This window comes from Thamnophis sirtalis, unplaced genomic scaffold (assembly GCF_051295495.1).
Source record: "Thamnophis sirtalis isolate CommonGarterSnake01/CBP01778 unplaced genomic scaffold, rThaSir2_p1.2 scaffold_10, whole genome shotgun sequence".
Taxonomy (NCBI): domain Eukaryota; kingdom Metazoa; phylum Chordata; class Lepidosauria; order Squamata; family Natricidae; genus Thamnophis; species Thamnophis sirtalis.
The window spans coordinates 64,127,040-64,148,816 of record NW_028261390.1 but is presented as its reverse complement, the minus strand read 5'-3'; the positions used below and the strand labels follow the sequence as shown (position 1 = coordinate 64,148,816).

At 39.2% G+C, this 21,777-nt stretch overlaps 1 protein-coding gene and 1 long non-coding RNA gene across 8 annotated transcripts in view; both read right to left on the bottom strand.

Moving 5' to 3' along the window:
- FRYL (FRY like transcription coactivator) overlaps positions 1 to 21,777 on the bottom strand; it is a 156,118-nt gene that overhangs the window by 118,618 nt on the left and 15,723 nt on the right. For 4 of the 7 annotated variants that reach the window (XM_087724765.1, XM_087724766.1, XM_087724767.1 and 1 more), the window contains exon 1: positions 3,394 to 3,568. The exons of the other annotated variants lie outside the window; for them this stretch is intronic. In XM_087724765.1, the coding sequence (XP_087580891.1) occupies positions 3,394 to 3,553 (160 nt within the window). In that variant the 5' untranslated portion in view covers positions 3,554 to 3,568. Of the gene's footprint in view, positions 1 to 3,393; positions 3,569 to 21,777 lie in introns of those variants that run through there. 7 annotated transcript variants of the gene reach the window in all.
- On the bottom strand, positions 15,202 to 20,501 carry LOC148043916 (uncharacterized). Its single transcript, XR_015697834.1, has 2 exons — positions 20,368 to 20,501; positions 15,202 to 16,494 (listed from the first exon to the last, which is right to left on the bottom strand). It is a non-coding gene; the product is annotated as an uncharacterized LOC148043916 (long non-coding RNA).

The window sequence follows — 21,777 nt, the reverse complement described above, 5'->3', positions numbered from 1 at the left end:
GCCAAGGGCTCTACTTCCTGGCTATAATGTTAACGGGCCAGATATCTTGCTCTTGTGTGTACTTTGAATTAAATGTTTTAATGTTTTCTACTGTTTTACTATAATTACTGTTTTAAATGTTGTTTTTTTTAAAATTAATAGTAATATATGTTTTGACTTGTAAGTCACCCAGAATCATTTCCTAAGGTGAATGGCTACAGAAATCAATCAATCAAACAGACAAAATCTCCATAAAGGAGAATATTTGCAACTCATTAAAATGACGGGTCCTTGGTGCTCTCTGAGCTTGGTTCTTTTCTTGCAGACATTCCATTATCCAAACTATGTAACATTATCAGTGCTAGTGCTGATGATGTTACCTAGTTTGGGTAATGTAATGAAATACATGCAAGGAAATAACAAAGCTCGGAGAGCACAAAGGACTCATTACATCTCCTCATATGTAGCGTCAATCACCTACCACTTTTTAACAAGGCAGAAAGGCCTGGGGAAAAGAGTGAAGTATTTAATTGGGGTATGCTGTATTTCATGGAGTAAAAAAAAATGCACCTGAAGGAATTATATTTAAAATTCCGATCCAATTTCAGATTTCTGTGGAAGGGAGTGAGTGAGTGAGTAAGTAGGTAATAAGTAAGTAAATAAGTAAGTAAGTAAATAAGTAAGTAAGTAAGTAAGTAAGTTCGTTCGCTAGTTGAAGTGCAGGAAATCTGTGCTCATTTAAAAAGTTAAAGTAATTGTCAAAAATTTCCTGAAGTTCTACTTTTTGATTGTGGGGACAGTGCTCAGAACATAATGGCTATATTTCTGTTAAAATGCCTATTACTATTTTTTTTATAATTAAAAAAGAAATTATACAACCACCTCAACAAGCTAACTCAAGAGTGGCTATTTTGGAGAATGCATTACACTAGAATTAAGTATACATTAAGGTTATCAACAGACAGTTCAAACCACAACGTTTCTTTCTAGCTAGCCATTTAAATCAAGAACTATACTGAACCTATTATAATGCTCAATGATTCATCATTTCCAACATTTATAATATGTATGACTGGAACATTTTATTTTAAATCCAAGCATGTTCATTTCACCAAGTTACAAAATTAAAACTAGCCTGGGAACTTTAAGTCCTCAATTCAAATATTACTTTGGATCAGTTTCTATATTTTAGTGCTACTAGAATTACCATAGGAGAATGTCAAGTCTGTATGTAAGGAAAATTTGCCAAAATTGTTTGGATGATTCATGGTTTGGTCAGTTTTGTTGGACAGCTCTTCCTTAGAAAAGAGCTCAAATATGATAATTAGATTAACAAAAATGGGAATTACATTAACAATATTACTTGGTATAATCTTGTTTAAGAAGGAAAAACATAAGCCACACACTTTCAGAGCTAGACTCTATTTGCAATTCCAGAATCAAATAAAACACCAGGAAATAGCTATTCAATGTGTATTATTTACAAAATGAAAAAGAAATTTTAAAATATACTAATTGAAATAAATCAATCAGAACAGAGCTGAAAGTGATCTTGGAGGTCTTCTAGTCCTTCTTCTCAAACAGGAGACCTTATACCATTTCAAACAAGTGACTGTCCAGCATCTTAAAAACCTCCAGTGATGAAGCAGCCACAACTTCTGAAGGCAAGCTGTTCCACTGGTTAATTGTTCTCACTGTTAGTTTCTCCTCAATTGCAAGTTGCTTTGTTCTCTTCTTGATTAGTTTCCATCCATTGTTTATCTCGTTTTTGGTGCTTTGGAAAATAAATTGTACCCCTCTTGTTTGTGGCAGCCCTTCAAATACTGGAATACTGCTAGTATACTGCTAACATGTTATCCCTTCTTTTCTCTGGACTGGCCATACCCAATTCCTGCAACCATTCTTCATGTGTTGATGTCTCCAGGCCCTTAATCATCTTACTTGCTCTTATTTGCATGTTTTCCAAAGTCTCAACATCTTTTTTGTAATGTGGTAACCAAGGCTGCAACACTCCAGATGTGGTCTTACTTAGGATTTATAAATTGATACTAACATTTCTCTACTGCCGATCACTTCCTTGCCATTTTTATCCGTGAATTTTTCTTAGGCTCTTTGTGAGTTTGTTAAAATCAGCTCTTTTATACTTTAACACACAGGTTGGATTATATTCTATTGCTTGTGTTAGCATTATACTGAATTTCAATATGGCATGGTTACTCTCGCCCAAGGTTCCAGCAACTTCAACGCCTATCATTTCTTCTCTATTAGTAAGAATTAGATCCAGTATAGCTTTTCCTCTAGTTCCTTCATCTACCTTTGGTTGAAAAAATTGACAGCTAAATCCAATCTCCTACTTCCTGTGTTTGTCTCCCATTTGTATCAGAGTAGTTAAAAGTCTCCCATTACTACATACATTTGTTAATTGATTAGCAAAGAGTTCATCTTTTTCTTCTGCTTGGTTGGGTGGCCTAGCAATGTCATTTTTTCCCCTCTTTTATATTGACATATGGATTCTAGGAGATTTTTATCCTTGGTTTTGTGTACTTCTGTAGAGATATGGTGATCTTTTATATATAATACAACTCCACCTCCTCTTTTGTTAGGTCTGTTTCTTCTGAATAGTTTGTATCCTTCCATAAGTACATTCCAGTCATAAGTTTCATCCCACCAAGTTTCAGTAATGGCAATTATATCATACCTACCTTCAAGTTCACCTTGTTTGTTCCCTAATCTTATGAGAAACATGTTTCAAGTTAAATCGCGCAAGCATCCTTAGAATAAGAAAAGGGGGATTATATTTACCAACCTCTTCCTTCTACTATAGCTCTCACTGCTTTAGTAAATTGTTCTCTTTTCCCAAAAATATTGACAAATAATACACATGGAAATGTTTTCTTGTATTTACTTCAGTAATCTCCTCAGATGTCTTTCATTTTCTTGTACAAAAGTTATAAAATATTTATTTTTAAAAACTATAAGGATATCTTAATCAAATAATTCTGGGCAGCTAACAAAGCACAAAATAAAAAATACACAGAAATAGATTAAAAATATATTCCAAATAAAAATAATGAACTCTTTGATTGGCACAGAACAAATGCATAAACTGGGCTTTAATATTATCTTACACCTAAGGAAGCAAAACAAAAACAGAAAAAGAATACTATATTCAGTATCAATACTGAATACACTTTCCACATTACATCTTGCAATTTACAAACTGCAGCCCGATTACCTTTCACAGAAGGATGTATGATTTGAATACCATTTAAATAAATGACCTCTCCAGCAAATGGTACACAAATTCATTTTCAAGGCAAGGAAACTGATTGCTATAGCTCAAATAATAGCACTATCTTTTAAAAATTACACTAGCTCTCAAATTTCCCATAATCAAGGCACATCAATACATACTGTAATTGGACTGCAGAAAATGAATGCCATCTTCATCTAAAGTCTGTCCTAACGAAAACAAACTGATGCGCCTCATTTTCAATAGTTTCGGAGAATTTTCAGAGACGGTATTTCCAACGTCTGACATGACAGAAGGCACAATTTTTTTAAAGAAGTCCATGTTTGAGTTTTACCATTCCTAGCACATTGATTAATGCCTTCTGTTTAATGGCACAAGCAGAAGTCCAGATGCTTGTGCAAACTTCCTTGAAGAACTTTTACAAGCCGGTCTGTGCTACTTTGCATAATGATGTCATACTAAACTTGGGTGGTGCGCAGTTCAAACACCAGCAAGCTAACAACTAACTGAGAAAAGTTTTAAAGATGCACATTTTAACAAACTAAAGCAGCCCAGTTATTAGAAATACTCTGAGACTGTAAAACTGTGAACATAAACCAATAAAAATAACTGGAATGATAATTTAAAGAACATAAAACATACAAATGCATACATATAAAGTATATTTCTATCTAATTAGCTGGAAGTTTTAGTTTTATCTTGTAAGGGAGGAGTATACTTCTGCACTCGAAAGATAAGAGTTATCACTGTGAAATGTTTGTGGCCCTTGTGAATATAGTTACCAATGTTTCCAATACCCTGTGCTAAGTATTCAGTCAGGTTATAACACAAATAAAGTTGTAATTACTTTTTTAAAAAAGACCATTTTCCCTTAAAAGGGCTGTCAAAAAATGGCAATTTAAGTCACAGCATTTTATACAAGGTATTTCCTGTAATACTGCATCTTTTATATTATATTCATAGAGAAAATTAGAAAGCATGTCTGTAACTTTTCAAAAGAATGTGCAAAGCAACTTTTACTACTCTATATAACCTATTTTTCAAATTAATAAGACAGGTGTCTTTGAAGAATTTTAGCCTATATGTATTTAAGGACTGGTTTAGACCAGTTTTAGATAGGTAGGTAGATAGGTAGGCAGAAATTTCCAGCAATTATATATACTATAGTTCAGCCAAAAACCATTTTTTTCAGTTTATTTATAAAAATTTGAATGAGCTGAATTCTGACATACATACCATCACATAGGAGGGTCATATCTTAGCCAGGAACACTAATAACCACTAGTCAGACATAGTTGTATGAATATGTCACTTATTTTCTTCCCAGATAAATCTTTAAGCTTACATTTAACTCTTTTCAAGAGTAAAAGTAACATGAAACATAGCAAGATAGAAGTGGGTAGTTCATATTTTTGTTCTTCATAAGTCTTTAGGAAGTGTTTGATGTGAGAAAAACGTTTATTGTATGACTGCTTATACTGAAAAAGCATATGACAAAAGTTAATTAGTTTTCATTGTGGAATGTTTTGTACAAATATGTTGAAGATATGCTGCTAAATGAAACAAAAATAGTACGTGATGAAAATAAACCTCATGGAAAATAAAAAGAAAGTTCAGGAAATGGTTCAACATTAACCAGAGAACTGTGATGTTACCTTGTGATTAATGTATTTATGGATAAATTTACAGGGGCAGCTTGTGGTGAAATCAGAGATATGATGGTGAGGTCATGCGTTTTTGTGTGCAGTCAATTTGTGCTACAAAGGATTCAAATGATTTGCAATGACTATGAAGTTGCACAATGGAACAAGGAGTTTGGCTCTAAAATTAAAGTGTCAAGATTAAGGTAGTTGTTGTGTTTGTGAATTGGAACAAAGTGAATTGCTCCAAGTTATTCCTAAATGGAAAAACATAGACCAAGCACATGAATGGAAACATTTAAAGATGTGCAAATGCTGGTAAAAATATGAAGGGATAATACATAACCTTCTTCAAGGAATCAATATTTGTGTAAATGCATGAAAATGGGAGAGAACATGGTTCTGCTCATTTTGTGAGGAAAGTGATGGTTATGTATGGCAAGAAAATAAGAAGCTGATTGCAATGGGAATGAATTGCTTAAGACCTATAACAAGAAGAAATAGATCAAGAATGGGAAATGAATGTGGACTGGATGCTAGAGGGACCAGTACAAATGTCACATACACAAAATGAATAACACAATATTTGGGCAAACTAGATTTAACTACATGTCTCTCATATCTTTAATTTCGGTGACTTATTATTTCTTATATATTTGCTTTTATTTGTTTACAGGTCTTATAGGCCTTGTTTTCTGAATTTATTCTAGGGCAGTGTAGTGGTTATGAATACACTGTATTTTTCGGAGTATAAGACGCACCCTTTTCCCTCAAAAAAGAGGGTAAAAATCTGGGTGTGTCGTATATACCGAGCATTTTTGGCCTGCCGAAACCCCGCTCCCTTTGCAAAAAATGGATGTGCAGAGGGTTTGGGAGGCTTGCAAAGTGCTTCTGGGGGCTGGGGAGGGCAAAAGAAGAGCAAAAAATGGGCCATTTTTGCCCCCTCCCAGGTCCCAGGAGCACTTTGCAAGCCTCCCAAACCCTCTGCACATCCATTTTTTACAAAGGGGGCAGGGTTTCGGCAGGCCAAAAATGCTGTATTTGGTATATAAGACACACCCAGATTTTTACCCTCTTTTTTGAGGGAAAAAGGTCTTATACTCCGAAAAATACAGTGCATTCATAACCACTACACTGCACTGGAGTAAATTCAGAAAATCCAGCCCCCAGGAGCACTCTACAAGCCTTTCAAAGCTCTGCATCCCTCCTCCTTTTTGTGCAAAAAAACCTACCCCTGCAGAAGGCTTGGGAGGTCTGCAGAGTGCAAAAACTTTTTTCTTATTTGCCTCTTCAAAATCATGGTGCGTCTTATACTCCGAAAAATATGGTGAGTATGCCAAGTTCAAAATTTAAGTAAAACATTTTCAGAACAAGAATTTGTTGAAAATAAACCTGATTATACTGCTTAAAGTTACATGTCTTTCTGCATTTTAGCAGGACAGAAATTCACAACGATATTCAAAATCTCTAATGAAGTCAAGAATTGTACATACACTAGTAATTTACATGAGAAGGAGGAAGAAAAAGATATCTGACTTGGGGTTTATATACTTGAATCTAGTTACTCCAACTAAAAGATGCAGGTGGAAAACTGTTTTAGCACTGAGTTTATTCACAGATCATCAACAGTTTGTCTATGAAAAATTCAGCAATGCCACCCAGAAAAGTTAGCTATGTGCTATATAATGGATTCAATAAAATGTGACAAGAGACTGTTTCTTAGGTAAGGACTGAAAGGAGAGGTGGGAACTAGCATAGCTAGAGCCAGAGAGAATCACTGTGGGAACACGGAGAATTTACATTTGAACCTCAAGGTTAGGAAAAGAAAAGCCAAAAAGCTTTTGATTTGAAAAGACAAGGAACAGACTCAAGCATTAAAACCTGGAGATGATATATATAGACAGCTTGTGTGTTATGCAGTAGGAAGGTCATCGGTACAGTACCTGTACAGCTGTGTGGCTTCTTATGTACAATAAAGGAGCTTATCTAGCAATGTCAGGTATGCTAGCTCCTTGTTCAGGGCAGGTTTCTGGAAAAACAGAGATTTATAGTTGCCCCTAACCTGAGGTCTTGCCCACTGATACTTATAAAAAGCACAGTCCTGTTTAGACAATAATAGGCAAAGATAAAGGTTTCCCTGCACATACGTGCTAGTCGTTTCCGGTTCTAGGGACCGTGCTCATCTCCGTTTCTAAGCCGAAGAGGCAGTGCTGTCCGTGGCCATGTGGCTGGCATGACTAAATGCCGAAGGCGCACAGAACGCTGTTCCCTTCCCACCAAAGGTGACCCCTATTTTTCTACTTGCATTTTTACATGCTTTCAAACTGCTAGGTGGGCAGAAGCTGGGACAAATAACAGGAGCTCACTCCGTTATGTGGCCCTAGGGATTCGAACCTCTGAACTTCCGATCTTCTGATTGACAAGCTCAGCGTCTTAACCACTGAACCACCACATCCCTAGGCAACACTGAGGCTTCATAGTATACCGGAACTATGGCTTTCTCAAAGCAAGTAGACAGAATGGAAGTCCTACTTTAAATGCTAGCAACAATTTCCTGATTCTTGCCAACCACAGTTCTGAGCAATAGCTGAATATATGTATCTATACATTCAGCAGCACTGTTCACATCCTATCAATATATAATGATAAAATGAAGTCTCAAAACTTAGCATGTAATATTTTTATTGAATAAGATTACTCATTTACTGCAATCTCCTCTGGAAATCTTTCTCTATAGCTAATTTGCACATTATTTGCAGGCTAGTCTCTTGAATTTGTAATAAATACAAAAATGGCAGATTATTGACCCTTGTAGAACTTTTCAAAGCTACTTAAAGATTGGGTTCGAACTTTTATAAAAATGGATTAGAATAGCAAACAATGTCAGTTTCAAAACGCTGCAAAATTTTTGAATCAAGGAAAAAAAGCTATCATACATAGTAGCATCTTCCTTTTAAAACTTATATTGTTGGAAAGAAGAGGGAGGGTCCTGTAACACACAGCTGACCACTGAAGTTATCTATGCTCTTTTACATTGCCCTTCCAGAATAAACTATCTTTGGCAAATCTCAAATTAACAAATAAGAACTGGATGATAACAGAATAACAGAATTGGAAGGGAGATCTTCCAGTCCAACACTCTGCACAATCAGGAGACCCTATTACAACATAATAGGATGCCTGAGAAAAGGCATCTACATTGCAACATATTGAGAATGCTAAGGCCATATTTTACAATAAATTCCAAGGCAGTAATTCCATGTTACAGCATCTTTGAAATTCTATTAAATTTTTTACCAATTGCTAAAAAAGGCTATATATAGTACTAAAATGTAACAAATGTCACCTGAGTTTAACCTGATAAAAATTTCTATTTTTGTGCTGATAAAGCAATGTCCTTACTTAGCACGAGATCTAATGGCATTGTGCTGAGTGCGCACTTTAAATAAGAAACACAAGCCTATTCAGCGAACCTAGGAAACCACAAAGTTTCTATTCAAGAATTAAGAAAATGCAGTATTATGAAGCTTAGTAAACAAGTCAATGGCAAAACAAATACAATATAGGTATGAGATTTTGTTACAGAAACTTAAGTCACAAATCCAAACATTCTCTACCTAAATTTAGGAATATATGCAAATTAATAGCTACTTTTTCAAACTTAAAAGAGAAACCCTTCATACATGTTGCTAATGCTAGTTTCTATTTCTTAGCATTTTATTATACATATTACCAAGTCTTTCCTCAGTTTTGTAATACTGTTCACTAAAATAATATCCTGCAATAATAATAATAGGCCCAAATACTTCCCTTGCCTGATGGTAAATCCCTTGATAAGAAAAGTGATGCAAACAATACTGGAACTGTAAAACGGGTAAGTTTTTTTTTTCCTTCTTCAGAATGTAATCTTTTGGTTTTAAAGGTCCTGATTCCCTCCAAATACTAATACACTACTTCACAAATGATCTATTCCTTAAAATTAACCACTCTTTACTGCTACAAACTTTGTCCAACAATCTGTCTTTTTCATCAAGGTTGGACACACATCTGGTCTATGAAAATGGTGTTTACTCCTTGAAATTACAGTCTAAAATGAGATGATCTAGCCTGATAGGGAGAAGGGATCAAGTGCGTGGCTGGTCTAGAGTCCCTGTGCAACCACAAAAGGCTGCCAGACTGGAGAGATTCCTGCATTATAGGCAGAAGATAATTCAGTTCCTTCGAACTCTGCACATTTGGATTTGATTTTTTAATACTTGAACATTCGCAGTACAGGTAAAGATGCATAGAAAATATCCATACCGTTGTATGCGTTTTCCCCACATTTTCTATTACTGGTGCAATGTCCATCTGTGCGTCACTATTATCACTGTTGACATGGTCAAGAAAGTAAAAAACAAACAAACCCCTAATGACTAAACAAGCATCCACATCCCCATGGCATGTAAAGGGTGCTCAGCACTTTTGGTGGGTGGCCTGCATTCAGCTCCATACAATGCTACTGGTTGGATTATTGATTTAGGTAAATTGGCATACACCTATCGCAGAGTACGCCAGTGGTCTCCTTCTACGCACCTATGTTGCATTTATTTTCACATGCACCACCTCATTAATGAGTCACTTTGCAGATGGGATCCTAAGGAACATACGTGCCCAGTGTTTTGGACTGCCAACAGCCAGCAGAGCTGGCAGCAGATTCGGATAGTGAGGATGTAGGGGAGGAACGTGGGCCAATCCTGGAGTCTGGGGGAGGCTCTGATGAAGGCTCTGTGTCGGAGGCAGAGAGGGGGCCAGAGCCGTATGTCAGTTATCAGCTGCCTTCAGAGTCAGACATCAGTGAGGCAGACGAACAGCTGGAGCCTGTTTCCAGTGTGTGCATGAGCAGAGTGGCCAGATGAAGGGAACAGCTAAAGATCAAGGCCACAGATGGGACGATCCCCCCCCCCCCGAGGAAAAAAAGAGAGCGAAAGGGGAGTGGAGTTTGCAGGAGACAATTAGTTCACTTAATTGGTTCGGAGTCTCCAAGACTCCTTGCCAAGTTTTGCAGATATCGGCCTGGTAGCTCTTCAAGCCAGATGAGGTCTGTGACTGTAAATCCTCCTTTGAAAGACTTTACTGGATGTGAATGAGCAGAATTCTAACCAAACTGGATCTACGGTCCAGGGAGAGGAAAACCTTCCCTGAACAGGAATCAATAACTGCCCCCAAGTGAAGGATCCTGGTGGACGTGTTGAGGGAACTCTTCTCGAAGTTAAAAGAAAAACCTAAACGTTGAAGGGTGTCTATGACCTGCATAAGGTCCGCCCTAGTCTGATCTGGCGACACCCCTTGGATAAGGATGTCACCCAGGTAACAATGTAGCTGGATGGGAAAACCTCTCAAGTATGCCGCCACTACCGCCAGCACCTTGGTAAAGGACCTGTGTGCTGATGACAAACCAAATGGTAGGGCCCTGTATTTTTAATGGATGCCCAGGTAAGAGAACCTGAGGAGCCGCTTATGTTCTAGGAGGATGGGAATATGAAGGTAAGCCTCCGTGAAATTTATAGGGGCCATGTAGTCACCCTCCTGCATACCTGCCAATATGGACTTAAGGGAAGCCACCTTGAACTTGCGATAAACTAAATATTGGTTCAAAAACTTCAAGCCCAGAATAGCTCTCCAACCCACCCACCCCAAAGCCTTCAGCCCAAGGAACAGATTCGAATAGAACCCCCAACCCACCTGGCCCGCTGGGAACCAGCTCCACCACAGCTATGTCAAGCAGATGTTTAATAGCCTGACGCATCAGACTGCATTTCTCTACACTCTGAGCCGGGGGAAACGTGCGGAAGACGTTCGGGGGAATAGAAAGGAACTCTAAATGAAGCCCATATGTAATTGTGCTGAGCGCCCAAACGTCAGTTGACATCTCTGCCCAGGCCTCAGAAAAAATAGCCAGGCAACCACCAATGGGTGAGATCAAAGACGACCTATTTGCCCCGGCGGTAAGGGCGACCACCTCCCCCTCGAAAGGGGCACTCACTCTGTTGTTGGAAACGGGGCCTATCCCTGAGAGGCAATGGACGACACCATTGCTCTAGAAGCAAACTTCATGGCATTCAATGTGGCATCTGCCGAAAACTGCGCCAACGCCACCAACTTGTTTAAGTCTTGGTGAAGCAACACATCCTCCAGAGGGATGTGCTCCTGGATCCTCTCCATCCACAGGATAGCTGTGTGGTTGAAGAACGAAGCAGATGTCGCTGCCTTGATGGCCCAGGCCGCAGGCTGGAACGTCTTCCTCAGCATCATCTCTGCATTCCTGTCATCTGCCTTCAGGTGGTCAGCCACATCCCTGGCTACCAGAGAGGTAGGAGACGCCAAAGCGACCACAGGGGTTTCACAGTGGGCAGCTGTAAGCCCTGGGAGATATCTGGCTCAATATGATAAAAATGTCTATCATTACTGCCAGGGTTGGGAAAGGCCGCAGGCTTCTCCCATTGCTTCTTCACCACCTCCAGAAATAGGTGAGGAGCAGGGATATCCTCTTTAACGGCCTTGGGCTCAGAAAAGACTGGGTCCTGAGGTTTCTCCACTGTAACCCCCTTCTTAGCTCCCTCCTTAGCCCCTTTACCCTCTTCTAGCTGGGCAGTGGCACGTTCTTGTGCAGAAGGGAACGAAATAAATTTGGAGGAAAAAGGCCAGTGAAAGCCGGAGGCTCCGGCTTGGAATCTTCCTTATCTTCAGACAAGTCAGGGTCCCTCTGGGCCTTGTCCCTTGACACTGAACCTTTACTGGCCAGGGAAGGAGATACAGGGTGGTTCACGGGACCAGTGAGAGGACGTGCCTGAGAGCAGCTGGCCTAGGGGTCTTGCCCTGATCCGCTGCAAAGGACCGAGCGGCCTGTTGCTGCAAGCCAACAGCAATGCCAGAGGAAATGGCCCTTTCAATAAGACTCTGCAACTCCCTAGGAAGATCGTCCACATCCAATCAATCCCAGCAGGAATTTACTGGGTCTTGAGATGTCCCAGCCTGGGGAGTCAGGACAGGCCTAGGTAAGGCTGATCCCCAATGGGGCCCACCTGCATACAGGAATCCCCCAAATCCAGATCTTGGTCTTCCAGGGAAAGGGGTGCTAAAGGGGAAACCTCCCCCAAAAATCTCCCTAGGGAAGCTGGGAATCCTGGAGGGGGGAGGGAATGCTGGGCCCTTAACTTCTCTGCCCTAGAAAAGGTCTTGGAGATGGCCCTATGTCTCCTAAGCTCATCCCTCTGGGTGGCACGTGAGGGACGAAAGACAGAAGCAGCCCTTTGTGCCCTAGCCGAGGCAGTGGGGCACTGTCTGGAAGATGGGCCCTCCCCAGGGGAATGTGGGGGGAAAGGGGACCTTTCTGTCTCCTCCGCCATCTTGCCATGTGGCAATACTCACACCCTTCTTGCGAAGCCTCTTCGATGCTCTTCCAACTCCACTCCTTGGCTGCAGCAGGCAAGAGAAGGAAAAATGGAAAAGAATATCTGTCTCCCAGTTTCCAGGCAGCCCCAACATCAATGTTAAGCACAGTGTGCTTTAGGGGCTGCCCCAGAGGCTTGCCTCGGATCCAAACACCCATGTGCCGTTTCGCCGCTCCGCGGCTTGCCTGCAGCCTCAATTAACTCTTTGCGCTCTTGCAAGCGCTCCATCGATTCCAGCCGCCAAAGCCCTTTGCAAGCCAGACGGAGCGACAGAGGGCTATGGGGCTGGAAATCTCGAGCCTGCAATCCCCTCCGATCACCCAGGAGCCAGGGGTTGCCTCCACGTGGCTGGTGCGGCTCAAAATGGCGACCGAACCTTCCCAGCCCCCAGCAACTAAATCACTCTCCCTGGTGGTCAGAATGGAAACTACAGTAGGTGACTTGCTAGCGGGAGAAGGGAGCTGATTCCAAGGGAGCTGCTTTCAAGGAGGCTGCAGATGGCAAGGAGGGTCCAGTAGAAGTACTATCAGGAGAAAAAAAAAGTTTAAGTCTCGATTGTGGCTGGACTGAGATGAAACTGGAAGTCAAGGGTGGAGCCCAGAGGCGTGGCTTCAGCTTCATCCCAGCCTCGTGGCCAATTGGGCGTGATAATACCATTACTGGAGCCTCCTGCCCTTCACTCCGGAAAATAACACAAGCAGTTTGTCTTCACTAGAACTTCACAGCTGACCTGGATGCTGTAGGTACTGGGACTAATCTTAGAAACTCAAATCTTCTTGATATTGTGATGCAGATTAGATTGGCGAATGTGGTCATTCCATGTCTGGGTGCAGTGCTGCAGTTCTTCTCTGGTATTAGCCATAAGCAGGATATCACCAGTGTAGAGCAGAATGCACTGTGATGCAGACATTTGCATGATAGTATCCATGAAGAGAATGAACAGCAAGAGTGATAACACAAAGCCAACCTTTGCAGGAAAGCTATCAGAAAGGTGGTGCAGTGGTGGGTTTCTATCGGTTTGGATTGGTTCTCCCGAACTGGTAGTGCTGCCTTCAAACAGAGAGGGAACCGGTTCTGTTTTTGTCTTCTTTTAAAGTGGGCCTGCCCACCCCTGGGTTATACTTACCTTTATTCTACCTTCCGAAGCCTAGCTGACTCGAGGCGGCAGATTTAATTGCCGCTCTTGTTTTCCTTTTGTTCTAAGTAATTTTTGTTCAATTGTGCATGCGTACATGCTCAGCGAACCAGTTAGGAACCCTCTACTGGGCTGGTGGCACATAATACTCAGCAGATTCATGTTACGATTAGCTTGGGCATACCATGGTCACATAGCGAATACCTGTCAGGTTATATGAAGCACAGTCAAAATCGTTTTCTAGGTTGAGGAAAGCCAGGTTTGATGACTTCTTTTCTCTATGCTTCCCCATGTGTAGGCAAGCTGCAAAAATGTGTTGGAAGTGTTCAAACCTTTGACAAAACTGCAGTAGTTGATACTGATTTCAATGATTAAACATTTTAATTGTGTGTGACAAGAGGATTGTTTGGAGTTGTCTCTGGATCACTTCTGTTCTTAAAGATTAACTGTCATACAAGCAGCAGGGGGGTCTGGCCAGAATCCACAATGCCAAAGAAGTGAAATGTAAACCACACAACCAAAATATTTTGTTCATTTTTGACTTTGCTTCCATGCTTGAATTAAATCCATATAATTTGAGAGATCTTGACAACTCAAAATATTTGTCTTGTTGCTAATAAAAGATTTTTACCTGCTTGGGGGTAGGGGATGGGAATGCATATGGAGATAATCAAACAAGAAAACTAATGTCTCCGTTGTTGAACACATCATCCCATCTCCCCTAAATACTTTCTTCCTGCTAAATATTAGAGGAGAGACTACCTGGAATTCCATTTTCCATCTCCCTTCTGCTACTGCTATTTACACAAAAGGTTAAAGATATAACTTTATGCTAGGAACATAAAAGGATTAAAGCCATGCCCTTTTGGGATGGTGACGGCTCATGTTTCTCTTTTTCTGCTTTGGCCTGGCTTTTATTTCAGTTTGCCAGTTTAACTCTGTTGTGAACTTTGCTAATGTTTAATAAATAAACATCTAGCTGTATTTTTTTTTAGCTGTATTGAGTGGCATGTGTGTTTGCTCTGATCTGGATATAAAGATTGACTGGAAATGTTATGTACCAGGCACAAACTAAACAAGAAAATTCCCATTATGGTTTTCCAATGAGGAGTTTGTGTGCCCATCAGGAAGCCACGGTCAAGCTCTGAGCACCTATAGCATTGCAGTCACAAACGGAACTGCTGTTAAAGCTGTTCAGAAAACTATAAATATATGGTAGAGTGAATCAAACTTCATGATGGATGTTTATCTTGAGAATATAATTGTCACACCAGCCTGATCTGAAAAATAAAGGGAATTTTCTAAACAAAGTTAAAAGGGAGAAATATAATCTGTCATTACTTCAACAAAAAGGGGCATATAATTAAAGTATAATGTAGTTTACAGAAGTAAGACCCATACAACAGAGAGAGAGTAGATCAGTGGTAGTAAACCTGGTCCCTACCGCCCACTAGTGGGCGTTCCAGCTTTCATGGTGGGAGGTAGGGGTTTTGTCCAATACTGAAGCACTTTCCTTTTTTAAAATTTAATTGACTTTAAAAAAAAAAATCATAGCATTATTTAAAAACATTTTCATTAGGTTTTCATAAAATCACCATTACTGTGGAACCGGTGGGCGGTTAGAAAATTTTACTACTAACAGAAATACAAAAGTGGGCGGTAGGTATAGAAAGGTTGACTACCCCTGGATTAGATCAATGTATTAAAAAAATATGTCTGCACAGGAATTGCAAAACCAACAAAATACAGGCAAAGAAACTGTTTTTGTTAGTAAATAAATTCTTACTTAATATTGGACATGATTTTGAATTTGAAAAGAAACTATTTCTTGCTGGATATCGGTGCATCAACATATCAGTTAAAAAAAGATGTGTTTATAAGTCTTGATGAACATTACCAGGAAAAAGTTACTTTAGTTTTTGGATATTGATTGACATACAAGGAAAAGGCAGCAGTGAAGTAAAATACCTGATAAAGCATAATGAAAACAGAAATATATTTCAAAAAGTGACTCAGCTATCCAAATTGGAGGCAAATTACCTAAGTTTATGTTACCTTAAGCATTGTGTTGTAAAATGCTATTGAAAAATGAACTTTGGACTGTTGGAAAGGAACATGTAATAAAATTAATGGAAAAACACAATGAATCTAATATGCTGGAGCTTATGCAATCTAAAGCAAACAAGGTAGCAGGATGCATGCATAATAATCCCATAAATGGCAAGGTTTTATCACAGATGTCATGTCACGAAAATAAAAAATGAGGCCTTAGCAATTGGTCTGAAATTCTGTCCTTGCAAGACATGAAGGGAATTAAAATATGATTGTTATTGTTGTCCCCAAGATGTTCCAGCCAGGCAGTTCAGTAAACTGTTGCATCTTTTCAATTTTGCAGCTGTTTTTCCCAGGTGTTGTCAGAAGGTTAGTGGTCTGTCCAATGTTACCCTCAGATACTTCAGAGAGTTATTGCACAGTAAAACATGACTCCAGAACCTCGGGGAGGGCTAGTAATTTGCATATCTATGGCTGAGGTAGAGTAATAGCTACCTCTGTTTTTGTTAAACTTGGTTGGAGGCGCTGTTTTTTGAACTACTCATCCAGCATCTAAAGGTCTTGAAAAAGGATGTCACCTGCATCACTGAAGTTGATTCTTTGGACTGTGAGATTGACATCATTGGCATAAATAAATTTCCAAGAAACAGGTTCAGGCAGGTCATGGATGTATAAATTAAAAGTGCAGGGAATAGCACTGATATTTGTGGTAGTCCATTATTCAACTTGTGATATCTGCTTTTGTCAAGTTCTGTGAAAACTTGAAATAGCCTGTAATTCAGCATGTTGTCAATCAAGAGAATGATGTTGTGACAAAGTATAACCTTGACTAGTTTCAGGAGAAGCTCTTCTCTCCAGAGAAAGCCACTGAAAGGTCATGAAAGAGACATTTTTCATTTTCTTTTGGAATCCATTCTCCAGGCAGGAAGTTAATGCAAGAACTTCATCACTACAATCAGAGTCCAGCTTGTTCTACTTGAATTGCAGATTTCTAGGGCTATTCTGTGAAGTAAAACATGTGGTTTTTAAGCAAATCAGGTTTTCTCCATTGACTTTGCTTGTCACAAATGGCGATCACATGATGCCAAGATGCAGCAGCCATCACACATACATGTTGATTGCCAAGTAACCAAATCAAGATCATATGACTTAACAGGGTGCTATAACGGTCATATGTGTGAAGAACAATCTTAAGTCACTTTTTTCAACATCGCTGTAACTTGGAATGGTTACTAAAGGAATGGTCATAAATTGAGGACCATCTGTATTACGATGCATGGCGTATACATTTTTTGACAAAAATTGTTGCTGTATGTTAAGATGCTAGGCTGACATCTTCTGGTAATAGGTTGTAACACCTCAGAGTGGAGGAGAAATTTTGAAGGAGATAATTTACAAGTGCCAATTCTAATATGGCAATTAGGTCTGTATAAGAGCTGCCTCTCACATTTTGCTGTCAATTGCCCATCTTGTCTATAGCCTGGCAATAATTTGTTCCATCAGATGCCCAATTCTAGAAATTCAAGGCTTCATTTTTGCATTATCTAGCTTAGAAATATTTTAATAGATATATTTTAATTTGTTTAAAATCAGAATGGAGGGAAATCCATCAAAATGATATTATATGCATTGATATTACTGAACTATGCCTTTAATTTTCTTTTAAGGGCACAAGAATTTTATTTTTCACCAGAACAATGACAACACTGGAATGCTTTGAAAAAGACACTGAACGTTAGCCAACTTTTTGTCCTGCTTTTAAGTTCAAAACCATCCTGAACAGCCTCATTCCAATCAGGACTCATGCTGAGATCAAAGCAGAGATCTACTAGGTAGCCATTGGAATTGTGCAGGGCTTCATATAAGAATGGATGTATGTGCGCAAATAGGGCTTATCGACATCTTAAATCAAATGCATCTTTCCCAGGGAATATGCTGTTGCACAGGAAATTCACATAGTTATTTACAGCATGAAGCTGCTTTAAGGAGCTGCTGACAGGTGCTATCCAAACATTTCAGCTACACCTCTGCCCCACTAAATACCTTTTTGCTTTCACTCTGATGTGGTGAACAGTATGTACAGAGATACAACATGAAAAGTAAGCACATTGCATAGCAAAGTAATCAAGTAAGGCCATTTCGCAGACCTTGTGGTCTACAATAAAAGAAACACAGATAAAGTCTTGGTACATGAATAAAGAGGTCTACAGTGTAAATTAAGCATACAATAATTATATCTAAGTATTCATTACTTCAAGTTACATGCAATTTTTTAAAGATATGTCATATTTGCTTTCTGTTTTGTTTAGTGGTGGGATGGAACCCAAATGAGGGTTGCCACAATCCTGTGGGTAAATTTTGTCCAAGCAAGATGCAGGACATGATGAATTGAAGCAAATTGATTTGACATCTCTGAGCAAATCAGACTATGATGAGTATATAGTGACTTACGACAGTTCATTTAGTGACGTTCAAAGTTACATCAGTTTAAAACTTTAAAAAATGACTTATGACCATTTTTCACACGTAGGACCGTTGCAGCATCCTCACCATTATGTGATCAAAATTCAGATGCTTGGCAACTGACTCATATTTAAGACCTTTGCAGTGTGGTGGGATCATGTTATCCCCTTTTATGACTTTCTGAGAAGCAAAGTTGAGGAGGAGGCTAGATTCATTTAATAACCCTGCTACTAATTTAACAATTACAGCGATTCACGTAACACTAGTGGCAAGAAAAGTCGTAAAATGGGAGGGCAAAACTGACTTAACAACATACCTAGCAACAAATTCTGGGCTCAACTGTGGTCGTAGGTTGAGGATTAGCTGTATATGAGGTAGTGTTCTACTACCTTTGAGATTCATCCCTTTCTTCTGCCTCTTTCTAACTCTCAGCATCTGACCCATCCTTTCCTGTAGCTCACAGGAGCTTTGTCCAAATATTTGTGTGTCACAATGCAAATACACTTTCCCGTGCATCAAGACTGTTATTAAGGATTATAACTGTGCTATGTCGAAAGTCTGGCTTCAGTATGTGAAGAGGACAAGGAGACAATTGAGCAATTCTTTGAAGCAGCTGTGCCACAACAATTAAATATTCAGGTGATAATTGTTTCAGTTTATTTGAAAACTCTGAAAAAAATCTGTAGTTTCAAACAAGAATAATGTAAACTACAATCAGACATTCTAGCCCAAAAAATGTTTTGTATCACAAGCCTTATGCTGCTTGGAATACTGCAAAGCAAATGAAAGCACTAAGCACCAGTGAGGACCTGGTGAGGAAATATACACTTTATACTCTTCATTAATTTATAAAAAAATAATTATCAAATGGGGCTCTGTCCATACATGACTACAACTAGAACATGACTTAAGATGCAGTTTTTCAAATAGCCTGTCAAATTCCTTCAAAACTGAATTTTGGTTATAAAGCAGAGTTACAGTTTGCTAGGTCCCAGCTAGTTACCAGATAACAATTAGCAATGTATGAGAAAAAAGTTCTCAATTAAGACTTAGACTTTGTTTTGTTATTTCCTACTCGCAGCAAATGAACCCAGTAAAGACATAAAGAGGAAACCAGCTTCCTCTAAGATGAACAAGCCTTTGATCCTGCCTACATCTCCAATTTGCCCAGTCAGATTTCACTTCAGAACTTCAATACGGTTCACTGTTGGTTTTTGCTAAACTTTCTCTGCCTTCCTTTTATGAATGAAATAGAAGATGGAATGCAAAAGAAGCTAAAGGAAAGGATGAGGGGGTAAATGATCTGAAAAATTAATACTTTCATTTAATGAAGTCTGTCAGTAACCTATAATAAAGTCAGTCTCCCTCTCTCTCCTTTTCTCTCTCCGCCCCCTCCCTTTAGCAAGGGATAAGATTTCCTACAAGTTAAGCCATTACAAGCAGCATGAAATCCACCACAACTGTGCAACTTACATTAGAGTAAAGAAATGGGAGAATCTGAACCCAAGCCCTGCTGTGGCTTCTCTTCAAAGTAAGTTATTCAAAAGTTTTTGTTAGAAAGCAAGAATCTGGCAATAAAGAGGTACTTTAAAAGGCAAGAGAAGGGCCAATTAAATTACACAACCATCATAGGAAACGCACAAATTTAAAGTTTAAAATGTTTCATCTGCAGTTCCTCTGTACAACCCTTTGCATCTGCAGCCAAAAAAGCTACTCTAGAGAGGTATGCATACTGTACCCATCAACACCTCCTTGAAAAAAATACCCTCATATTTTCCAGTTTCATCCAAGTAGCTGCCTGGTCATGAGTGGTCTCTGAATTAAGAAATCACCAACATAATCACTCATGTCTTAGACACCTCCCGACTGGATTATTGCAACATGTTCTACATGGGGCTACTCTTGAAGAACATCCACAACCTTCAATTGGCTCAGAATGTGCTGGTACTGTTCTAAGAGTTCCTCATTTATACCCACCTGACATCTCTACTTTCCAAGGTGCAATGGTTCTCATCAAGCTTCTGGGTGGAATTCAAGATAATTATCACAAATGAAGTCTCTTGTGGCGGAGGACTGGGTTATTTGCAAGATTGCTTTCTCCCGCACTGAGGCAATCTCAATCTCATTTTATGGGACCTCAGGGGCATTTTTGGGTGGCAGCCCCTGTTTTTGCAATAACCTGCCTTCTGATATATGATTGGGTCATGATCCAGCAGGCCTTAAGGCTGTCAAAACTGGGCTCTTTTCCCAAGACCTGGATCTGGGTGACTGGAGTCTCAATTTGTCACAGTGTATTTTAGTCCAATTGCCATTTTATTACTTTAGTTAGTTTTTAAAAGTAGAATATTTTTTGTAGATCATTTTTATGCCATCCAGAGTCACCTTGTAAATAAAGAAAAATAGCAAACTTACATGTGCTCCAAAGCATAATATCTCCTCCAGTTCCTCATGCATATATTTTCCTGGCTTTATGCAGCTATCAAGCAAGGCCATGAAAGATTCTTTAAGGAAAAACTGCCAGTTGGAACACGCATGTTTATGCACACCTTGAAGTACCTTTTCAGGAAGGAATGTAAGAGGCATCACATCCTATCCAGAACTAAAGACATACATAATAACCCAGCCATTCCTTTCTCCCATTTATAATTCCATAAATTATAAATAGAAGTTATCTTAGTGAATTTCTTGATCTTTATCTAAGCCAAAAGCTAACAAACTATGGATAACTGCAACAAGCCTATTTTTATCAGAAGCTGTGTTCCCTAGAAAATAATTTAAATAACGTGAATTGAGCAAAGAGTATATGTGTATTTCTGAGATTTATATGGCTATTATCTTATGTACATTACTCTAGGTACATCATACCACCAACAATAAAAACAGAAAATACAGAATAAGAGTTGTAAGGGATCTCAGAAATCTTCTAGTCCAATCCCCTGCTCAAGCAGGAGACCCTGGCCTATAACATTCCAGACAAGTTACTGTCCAATCTTTCTTTTAAAAAAAATCCAGTAATGGAGATCACAATTTATGGACATAAGCCATTCCACTGATTAATTAAATATTAATTAATTATTCTCACTGCCAGGAAATTTCTCCTTAGTTCTAGATTGGATGAATCCCTTACGTCTTGTCCTGCCCTCAGGTGCCTTGGGAAATAAATTGTGTGGCAGCCCCTCAAATATTGGAAGATGCTATCATGTCACCTTCTTTAGCTCCCTAATTATCTTTGTTGCTCTTCTCTGCACTCTTTCTAGAATCTCAACATCTTTTTTGTTTTGTGGTGACCAAACTGGGCACAGTATTCCAAGCATGGTCTTGCAAAGATGGTATAAAGTGGTACTAACACATCCCTCTGTGGATGCAGCCTGGAACTGGCTTTTTTGGCAGATGCAATACACTGCTGGTTCATATTTAAATAGTAATTGTCCATTAGGATATTTAGATCCCTCTCACAGTTACTGCTGTTGAGCCATATAGCACCTATTTTATAACTGTGCATTTGCTCTTTCTTGCCTAAGGGTGAAACCTTCCTCACCACTGAATTGCATTTTGTTGGTTACGGACGGTCCAGTGTTCAAGTCTGTCAAGATCCTTCTGAATCTTGAATCTATAGTGTTAGCTATTCCACCCAGCTTAGCGTTGTCTGCAAATTTGATGAGTTCCCCTTCTATCCCCTCATTTAAATCATTCAGGAAGATGTTGAAGAACACTGGTCCTAAGACAGAACTTTGTGGTACATAAAAGAAACAATAAAAACACAACATCTAAAACACAATTAGTGTCACAGTAAAGTAAAACTCTTCAATAATTAAACAACCC